This window comes from Prenolepis imparis, unplaced genomic scaffold (assembly GCF_030444845.1).
Source record: "Prenolepis imparis isolate NDT839.2.m4 unplaced genomic scaffold, iyPreImpa1.0 SCAF_13, whole genome shotgun sequence".
NCBI classification, from domain to species: Eukaryota; Metazoa; Arthropoda; class Insecta; order Hymenoptera; family Formicidae; genus Prenolepis; species Prenolepis imparis.
The window spans coordinates 8,794,484-8,805,547 of record NW_028141171.1 but is presented as its reverse complement, the minus strand read 5'-3'; the positions used below and the strand labels follow the sequence as shown (position 1 = coordinate 8,805,547).

General features: G+C 28.1%; 1 protein-coding gene across 1 annotated transcript; it reads left to right on the top strand.

The window, feature by feature from the left end:
- Positions 1-2,309: 2,309 nt before the first annotated feature.
- On the top strand, positions 2,310-9,707 carry LOC145944338 (uncharacterized). Its single transcript, XM_083052601.1, has 12 exons — positions 2,310-2,427; positions 3,132-3,474; positions 3,743-4,268; positions 4,474-4,695; positions 4,946-5,197; positions 5,311-5,482; positions 6,189-6,210; positions 7,486-7,836; positions 8,051-8,576; positions 8,758-8,979; positions 9,169-9,420; positions 9,535-9,707. The coding sequence occupies exons 2-12, from the start codon at positions 3,142-3,144 to the stop codon at positions 9,705-9,707; spliced, it is 3,051 nt and encodes a 1,016-aa protein (XP_082908727.1). The 5' UTR covers positions 2,310-2,427; positions 3,132-3,141.
- Positions 9,708-11,064: the final 1,357 nt, after the last annotated feature.

Here is an 11,064-nt window from a genome sequence, read left to right as displayed (position 1 = left end):
CAAAAATTATTTTTTTATATATTTCAATAGTACATTATTTGCACATTATGATGGTGCCATCAGCATACCAGCCTACAAACTTTTTGGTATAAAATGCGACATATAATTGTGCCCCGTATGGGGTTAGCGGTTTTAAAATTTTAATTTGCAATATTCTTAAACAAGCCAAAAATTTGTCGTTTATGTATTTCAATAGTGTATTGTTTGCAGATTATTTTTGTACCATGAGCATACCAATGTACTACCTTTTTGGTCTAATATATACGTAATATAAATTCGCGCCGTATGGGATTCGCGGCTTAAAAGTTTTAATTTTCAATATTTTAAAACGTGCCAAAATTTTTTATTAACATCTTTTAATTGCATATTATCTGCAGATTACTGTTATGTCCTAAATATAAGAGCCTACACAATTTTATAATTAGTATACATAATAAAAGGCTGCGCCGTATATAGCCCGCAGCGGTAATTTTATTATACCTAATATTTTTAAAAAAGCAAAAAATTTTGAACTTACATATTCCGATTGCATATTGTCTGCAGATTACTGTAGTACCAAAAATAAAACAGCTTTCACACTTTTTTAATTAGTATACATAAAAAAAGGTTGCGCCGTATAAGATCCGCGGTTATAAATTTATGATCCCTATAATATTTTAAAACGAGCCAAAAATTTATTTTGTATATTTCGATAGTACATTGTTTGCAGAATAACGTTATGATGTTTAAATGGCAATCCTAAAATTATGAAACGATTAATTATAGTCACTAATGATTTAAACTTTTAAAAAAATAAACTAACGTATTTAAAAATATAGGTGGTGAATGTTGATAAAATGTTCCTCCGTTTGATAATAAAAAGTATTTAAAAAATACGTCACATGTCATAACAATATTCTCGATTTTGAAATTATGAAGTAATTAATTATCGCCGCTATTGCTTTAAATTATGGAGGAAAAAAAAGTCGACACGATACGAACTGTCATTATCATATCCATAGATTCGTTTTGCTGATATCGACCAATTATATACATGCAGAAGAGTCAACAATAACGCGATACATATCGACTTCAAACGCACACTTTTCGGGTCTATATCACTTTTTTTATAAGGGATATTTTTTGTTTCTATTTTTTGTCTCTATTATATATTTTTATATATTATTATTTATTAATTTATTATAATTTTTATTAATTTATTTCTAAAATAATCTTGAAATTTCTGTTTCTTTGTTAGTAACGATTTTGGGCAGATATTTCATATTTTATGCTTAAATCGCTGTTTAATTACTAAATGTAACTCAAACGTCGAATCGTAATCTATTTCGTTATCTATCGAACGTTATCTAATATATATTTTAAATTAACATTTGCCTATATTAACATAGTACTTAAAAGACGACAACAGTGTAACTTCAATAATTAATAATACACGTAAAAAATTGCGATTTTCGTTTCTCTTCTTTGATATATTATATATTATTTATTTTTTCAGTGGAGATAAAACGATCAAAAAAAGTTAAAATTTTAATTTTAGATTTTTAGAGATTATTTGAAATTTAAATTTATATAGTCTAATTAATACATACATATTTGAGATATATTTATTGATGATTTATATTCAACCATAATCAGTATCTTAAGTAAATAATAGTAAATATTAAGTAAATATTAATTATAATGTGTTTACGCATCTTCGAAAAAACAAATTAATTTATTGCTATGTATAAAATCACATATTTTTTTAAAAAAACATTTATAAAAATTGCTAAAATATTTATTATCAATGGAATTTTAAATTAATAAAAAAGGTAATAATCAAGTTGCACTTTTTAATCATGTATTAATCATACCGAAATATCAATATATTATTATATCAATTCATGTAATTCATCGCGATCTAAAAATATCTCAATATGCGACTAGCGCGATACCATTTGCCCATACGTAGCTGCCAGAGCAATATTATTAACATAATCGTACTAGACGAGGCAGGCGAAATGTTCGCGATTGAATTGCAAAGCTAATCATTTAAAATTTAAATTCAAAAATAAACGCATCACAAAAACGCGGTGACGCAAATGCGAGCGATAAAGAGTTCCCTCGCATGCACGTTGTTACAAAAGTATAATTTATTTAGCGGTTCTCAAAGGCGTTCAATGATACACTGACACTCATAATTCGCCGAATCATTGAGGCGCAATTCGCGGAATTCATTACTGATTTTTCGGGAAGATTATAATTAGTCCAACTATGGATATGATGCCGAAAGGATTAAAATAAAGGTGCATAGAAGCATTCGGAGTAGTCGCGTATTAGCTTTCCGCTTACATTAGATTCGCATCGAAGTTCTCTTGTGTGATCAATTTTTCTAAGATTAAGAAGAAGGCGCAGAATTAGATCTCTTCTTATACTCTTACAATTAGTGTATATAATTAATTATTAAATTCTTATACTGTATCTATATAGTCCATTTAATTGTGTAGCTTAAATAATACCTTCACTGAAAAAAAATTTGTTAACTTGACTAAACCTTTCAACTAAATTACTATTTTGTTAATTGAACATGCATTAGTATTTAAGTCAAATATACGTTTTGTTAGATTAATATTTAGTTGAAAGGTTTAGTCAAGTTAATTTTTTTTTCAATGTTTATTTGTGTAGACTCATAGCATTAAGGTGATTGTGAGTCTACAATGAATCACTACAATTAGTCATTAGCAAATTGATCAATCATAGTCAATTATTCTATAAGAATATTTTCGGAATAATCGATTGTAATTGCTCAATTTGCTTACGACTAGCGCCTTATTGTAAATCAGGCGTTAATAATAACTCTAAAGGTCACTTTTCAATCAAACTCTGATTAATTTAATCGACGTCCGATATCCAATAGGAATAATTTATTTTAAAATAAATTTCTTCTATTGGACATCAAACGTAGTTTATTTTAAAATAAATTTCTCCTATTAGATATAAAAATACAAATTAGATATATAAAACAAATAACAAATGCATTTGATTTATCAAACTTTCTTCATTAAATTTTTAATTTCTTAAAACAAGCTTTTTCCGACAAAATATTGTTATTTCTTATTTAACAAACATTGCTCGAGATAATCGATCGACAGTTGCAGGATAATGGAAATTTGTGAAATATTGTGCGGCATTGCTGTCATATGTCTCGCTGTTTATTATTACTTGACATCAAACTACGACTTTTGGAAATCACGTGGCGTTCGCGGTCCACGACCGATACCGGGTTTCGGTAATTTTAAAGATATTATATTCAATAAAAAATTCTATGGTGATTATTTGAAGGACATATATAACGAGTACAAAGATGAATCCATGATTGGAATATTCGATAAAAGAACACCTATTCTTATTATAAAAGATCCAGACTTAATTAAGGATGTTCTTATTAAACATTATTCCATGTTCGCCAACAGAGGAATTTCTATTATTAAAAGAGTATGTACTAAAATATTTAAATTATATTATAATATTCGAATTATATAAATGTGTTTTAATAACTTATTAACTTAGATACGTTATATTTTTCCAATAACCACAGAATTGTTGAAAATTGTGACATTTAGTTTCAAATAGTCTTGAATTTCTTTAGTACATTTCGTGTAATCTAGTAAAAATGTTCTTAAATTTCGAAAACTTACTCGATTATAATTGTATTTTTTATTATATATTATTATATATTATTATATATTATTTTATATTGCAGGCTGAACCATTGACGCAAAATATTATTCATTTGGACCCCGAAAGATGGCGAGATTTAAGAAACAGATTCTCGCCCCTTTTTGCACCCGGTAAATTAAAGGAAAAGTGCTCTTTAATGTCGGAATGTGCCGATGATCTTCTACAACATATAGATAAAATAATGAACAAGGACGAGTCAATAGAATGTCGCGAATTGGCGGCCAAGTATGCGACAGATGTATTCGGTAATTGCGTTTTCGGTATCGAGATGAATGCTCTCAAAGACGAAAACAGCGAATTCCGGAGAATAGGAAGATTGATTTACAAGCAAACCTGGCAAAAACTTCTACGATTAAAATTAAAGCAAACATTGCCGTGGCTGTACGATATGTTCGGTTATATCTTACCAGAATTGGAGATCACCACATTTTTTAAATGCCTTGTTGTAAACACCATAAATTATAGAGAAACGAATAATTTAATTAGACACGATTTCATTGATAAACTACGTAAATTAAAACAACATCTAAATAAAGTAGACGATATTAGTAAGTGACAATTGTTTTTATGAATATTTTCTATCATGTGTTTTTTAGACAGAAATGTTTATGAATGTGTGTACCTATATAAAATATATAATATATTAGTTTATACTATATATATTAATCGTTAAAAATAGAAACATTATTCACATAATTTTTAATATTTGACAAGAAACAGAATTATTCGTAAAAAGAAAATATTACATTTCAGAGATGATCGAAAGTTTTCTAGCTTCTCAAGCATACCTATTTTTCGTAGCTGGCTTTGAAACTACATCGGGGGCCATAAGCAATGCGCTCTATGAATTGGCATTAAATCAGAAAATACAAGACAAATTACGTGAGGAAATTGACGAAGAGTATACTAAGAACGGTAGCAATTTAATATATGAGTACGCAAGTAAGATGAATTACTTGGACAAAGTTTTTAAAGGTACATGATTCGAAGAAAAAAGTTAATAAAAAAAAAGTATGCTGTTGTTTTAAGCATCATTAATCAATAGTTTTATTGTAAATTAACTTGTTACATACACACACACACACACACACACATATATTTTATATATATATATATATATATATATATATATATAATATATATATACATATATTAATTTCCATAACTTATATTTGACAAATAATTCTTCAAATTCTTTCTTATATTGTTTTTAATATATGCACAGAGACTTTACGAAAATATTCGCCATTGGGATTTCATATGAGACAATCGACGTCAAGTTATACTTTTGATGGTACCACAGTTAATATACCAAAAGATCTAAAAGTATGGATTCCCGTTCACGCGATTCAGCACGATCCGGATATTTATCCGAAGCCAGATATTTTTGATCCAGAAAGATTCACTGACGAAGCAGTGCAAACCAGGCATGCAATGCATTATCTACCATTTAGTGATGGACCAAAAAGTTGCATGGGTAAAGTGAAATATGTAGATTTATATTCATCAAGTTCTGTTTGTTTTGCATTTACACAAAAAATTATTTTAATTGAGAAAATTTTTTTGTAATAATTATTTTTCTATTTGTAGGTTATCGCTTCGCTGGTTATCAGGTAAAGATTTCTCTTATAAAAATACTACGAAACTATAAAGTCGAAACTTGTGATAAAACACAAATACCCTACATAATTGATCCTATACCGTTTCTATTAACTCCTAAGGGTGGAATACATTTGAGACTAATTAAAATTAATCGGACATAGTTTTGTCACTTCTCTTAAGAAACATGCATAAAAAAATATAATTTAATTATTTTTAAGTTATATTTTTATACGCGTGACATGCATATAAACCGTTTAATTTTAAGTGACTTATGTCACTAATATATAATAATGACTAAAGATAAAATATAATTATATTTAGCTAAGGCAAATTAATTGCATTAATAAATAAATAAGTTGAATTATTAATTAATTGATATCGTCTTGAAGTATCAATATGTATCATTATAAATACAATAAATATTGATGAATGAATAGAAATAGCAATGGTTATTTATTATTCTAAATTATAGATATTTCCTTGACTTCTTAGTTGCATGATTTTTAAGAAAAGGAACTTAATTGTAGTTCTTTAGTGTTAAACTTATTTGTAGTCTAATTATATTATTACGTGAATGTAAATATATATACGTCACAATTATTTAAAATAATATTACCAGAAACACATCGAACAAAATGTTTTTAAATTCTGTAATCGAAAACATCTAAAGGTTGTACAAAACCAGTTGTTTTTTTTTTAATTGTTAAAATATCTACTTGTTTGTCTACTGGTATACATTTTCTTTAATTGTTCCGGACAACGTTCTATCTATTAATCAAGCAGTAGCAGACTTTTTTCTCTAGTATTAATGATATAATAAAGCTATTTATCTTATATAGGAGTTGATTTTACTAATTGCGTTGCAGCGTTTATACGTATCAGCACATAGTACGTGTAATGTATGTACACATTTAGTGTAATAAAGAACAGGTTATCTAATCAATTAATTCTTCCTGGTATTATTTGCAAAGACATTTTGTGCTGAAGATGAATCTGAAAGATATAATTACCGCAATTCATCGTGACTCACATATTGCTCGGATGACATCTCCTAGTGGTAGCGCATATGCTTTATAATTTGACTCAACTTGGATCCCGACGTATTATTTCCAGTCATCGTTGCAAGTTAGTCGATTGGGATAGCTGCGGATGTGTGAGTTGTTGCAATTATCGATTACATTACCATCGCATTCAAGTACTCGCTGATTCGGATGCTGCCCCTCGTAAGGCTTGCAAATAGCTGAAAACATATGTATATTTCAAGTATATCGTACAAATAATTATAACATTTTTTGTAGTATAATTTTATCTTTGTATTTTTTTTAAAAGAAATTATTTCGAAATGTACTTTTTGAGAGAAGTCGTTTCGAAATGTACGTTTACTCCGTTCTTGGAGAGAGGGGAGAATGTCCTCAATTCTTGTATTTCACAGTCATGCGATTATTTACGGAAATCATTCACTTGTGGACGAAAAAAATGCGATCAAAAAGAATTTTATTGAAAAAAGTGATGCAATTTTTCCGCTAATATTACACAAATAAGTGATAAACAACAAAACAATTTGATGCATTTGTAATTCCGAGATGTTGCTGCACACGAAAAAATATCATTTTAAGAAAAATAATTATTCAGTTGATTTTTCTTCTTTTAAGTAACAGTTAACTTTAACAAAAAATATTTTCTTGACAATAGTGTTAAAACAAACTCATTACAAATTTTAGAAATATTTATTTATTATCATATACTCAAAACACACAAGTAAATATATTCTTTTAAAAAATATAAAATTTTATAGAAAAAAAGTCAAATTAAATTTTTCTCTTTATAATATAATGTAATAATTTGAACACGATGTAAAGCTGTATCATTTTTATCTTAATAATTTGCAAACATTTGTATATTAGTATCCTTTCCAAAAGAAAGTTTTTATATTTCGATCAGTATTTCAATTTTTACACTGTATGTATAGCATATATATATGTATATCTGCGTAAGGGATCTCTCGATCATTCTGATATCGATAAAATCCACTTAAATTCAAATTTCGTTAAATATGAATTTGATTTATCAAACTTTCTTTATTAATATTTTTATTTTTTAAACAAGTTTTCTCTGATAAAATATTGTTTTTTCTTTTTCAGCAAACATTGCTCGAGATAATTGATCAACAGCTGCAGGATAATGGAACCTTTTGAAATATTGTGCGGCATTGCTGTCATATGTGTCACTGTTTATTATTACTTGACATCAAATTATGACTTTTGGAAATCACGTGGCATTCGCGGTCCACAACCGATACCGGTTTTCGGTAATGTTAAAGATATCATATTCAATAAAAAGTTCACTGGCGACTACTTGAGGGACATATATAACGAGTACAAAGATGAATCCATGATTGGAATATTCGCTAGGAAAACACCCATCCTTATTGTAAAAGATCCAGATTTAATTAAGGATATTCTCATCAAAGATTTTACCAAGTTCGCCGACAGAGGATTTTCTGTTAATGAAAAAGTATGTGCAAAAATGTTTTAAACTTATATTATAACATTCGAATTATATAAATACGTTTTGATAATTGTTAATAGTTTTTTTCCGGAATTATATATATATATTGAAAATTGCGATAAATTAAATTTCTTCAGTCAATTTCGTGTAATCTAGTAAAAATGTTTTTAAATTTCGAAAACTTACTCGATTATAATTATGTCTTTTTATTATATTGCAGGCTGCTCCATTGTCGCAACATCTTGTCGCTTTAGAGCCTAAAAGATGGCGACCTTTAAGAACAAGATTGTCGCCCGTTTTTACATCCGGTAAATTAAAGGAGATGTTCTCTTTAATGTCGGAATGCGCCGATCATCTTCAACAATATATAGATAAAATAATAAAAGAGAACGAACCGATAGAATGTCGCGAATTGACAGCCAAGTTTACGACCGATGTAATCGGTACTTGCGCTTTCGGCATCGAGATGAATGCTCTCTCGGACGAAGACAGCGAATTTCGCAGGATGGGAAGATTAGTTTTCACGCCAACCTGGAAAAATGTTATACGAATGAGAATAAGACAATTCCTGCCACGACTTTACGGAGTGATCAATTATATCCTACCACTATCGGAGGTCAGCACATTTTTCACACGTGTTGTTGTAGATACCATGAACTATAGAGAAATGAATAATGTCATTAGACATGATTTCATTGATACACTGCGCGAATTAAAAAAACATCCAGAGAAAGTGGGTGATATCAGTAAGTGACTGTCCATATAAATATTTTCTATCATACAAATGTTTTTTAGACGGAAATGCTTATAATATTGTGCATATACAAAATATATTAGTTTACTATATAATAATCGTCAAATAGATTATTAATATAATTTTTAATATTTGACAAAAAACAGAATTAAATTGTAAAATTCACATTTCAGAATTGACCGACAACTTGATAGCTTCTCAAGCATTTGTATTTTTCCTTGCCGGCTTTGAAACTTCATCGACAACCATGAGCCATGCACTCTATGAATTGGCAATAAATCAAGATATACAAGACAAATTACGTAAGGAAATTGACGAAGAGTACACCAAGAATGATAGCAATTTAATATACGAAAACATAAAGAATATGAATTACTTGGACAAAGTTTTTAAAGGTACGTCTTTTGAAAAAAATGTTTATATAAAAGATAGAAAAGTGTGCTGTTGTTTTTCAGCGCCATTAGAATATTAATAGTTTTATTGCTGGTCAATTAACTTTTAATATATATACAGTCATTTACATAACATATATTTCACAAATAACTCTTCAAATAATTATTTCTTACATTGTTCTTAATATGCAGAAACTTTACGAAAATATCCGCCAGCGACAATTCTTAGGAGACAATCAATGTCAAGTTATACTTTCGATGGTACCACAGTTAATATATCAAAAGATCAGAAGGTATGGATTCCGGTTTTCGCGATTCATCGGGATCCGCATATTTATCCGAAGCCTGATATTTTTGATCCAGAAAGATTTGCTGATGAAATAGTGCAAACCAGGCATGCGATGCATTATCTACCTTTTGGTGATGGGCCAAGAAATTGCATTGGTAAAGTGAAATGTGTAAATTTATTTTCTTCAATTTTGTTCGTTTCGCTTTTACACAAAAAATTATTTTAATCGAGAAATTTTTCTTGTAATAATTATTTATTTATTTTTCCAGGTTCACGCTTCGCTATTCATCAGACAAAGATTGGTCTTATAAAGATACTACGAAACTATAAAGTCGAAACTTGTGATAAAACGCAAATACCCTACATAATTGATCCTAAAGCGCTTCTATTAGCTCCAAAGGGTGGAATACATTTGAAAATAATTAAAATTAATCGGACTTAATTTAAGCTTTATCATCCCCTTTCTAAAAAAGGCATGTTATTGACATTGTTGTCGCTTTTCCGCGATGCTGATTGGCTCTCTGTCGATTCGCGTTGTGTTATATTCGTAGCATCGAAAGGCTGTCATCACGAGGGTTAGCAGTTAGCAGTTTGACAGTTAGTCCAAAATAAAATAAAATAAAATAATAATATGTTTTAAATAATATGTTATAATACTTTAAACTTGATTAATATTTTTGACATTCGCCTTATGTGTTATATTTGTAGCATGAAGAGGCTGTCATCGTGAGGGTTAGCAGTTAGCAGTTTGACAGTTAGTCCAAAATAAAATTAAATAAAATAATGACATGTTTTAAATAATATGTTATAATACTTTAAATTTTGATTAATATTTTTGCGGAAAAGAGGCAACAATACTTGCGAGAATCGACTTAATATGTCTTTTTTAGAAAAAGACTAGAATAACACAAGCGCGCGTTATGCCATTCCTTGATTATATTTAAAAAAGTATGATGTATTTATATAAAGTTTGTTTAAACTTCATTAATATTTTTTTACAGAAATCAGATGATTAAAGCATTACATTGCCAATTAAATTTTAAAATAAAAATATGTTATAAAAATTAAAATAATATATAATTCCTTAAACTCGATTAATATTTCTTGACAGAAATCAGCTGATAGCTATTATAAATATTAATTGAGTTTAAGGAATTATATATTACATTATTTAAAACATATTATTTTAAATGTTATAACATATTCTTATTTTAAAAATTAATTATCAAATTAACGTTTTAATCAGCTGATTTCTGTAACAAAAATATTAATCGAGGATAAGATATTACAACATATTATTTACAATATATTGCTATTTTAATTTTTATAACATATTACTATTTTAAAATTTAATTACCTTACTATATTAATATTTTCTAATATATTTATTTAATTAAGAAGTAGTATATTTATTAAGTTAAGAATAGAAGTGAGACATGAATACAAATTTACAATTAAGGTTTCGTAAATATAATTTTTAAAACAAAAATTATTTTCTTAATTAGAGTCACAAATATATTTCGTCCGACACTTTTCGATAATCTTGATACAATTCGAATTCCGAATGCGCAGTAGAAATGAGTTTCGACATATATTACCGCGATATATGCATGCAGTCACGCATAATTCGTAATAATGTGCAGACAATGTACTGTTAAAATGTATATAAGATTAATTTTTCGCACGTTTTGAAATATCGAAAATTAAAATTTTTAAGCCGCAAATCCCATACGGCGCAGATTTATATAACGTATATTAGACCAAAAAGGTAGTACGCTGGTATGCTTATGGTACAAAGA

Bases quoted from the DNA above. Each gene is read 5' to 3' on its own strand.
- LOC145944338 (XM_083052601.1), top strand. From the start codon at position 3,142: ATGGAAATTTGTGAAATATTGTGCGGCATTGCTGTCATATGTCTCGCT. The intron at 5,483-6,188 runs GTTTTGTCACTT...ATTGCGTTGCAG, and splicing joins ATTAAAATTAATCGGACATA to CGTTTATACGTATCAGCACA. The intron at 8,577-8,757 runs GTAAGTGACTGT...TTCACATTTCAG, and splicing joins AGAGAAAGTGGGTGATATCA to AATTGACCGACAACTTGATA.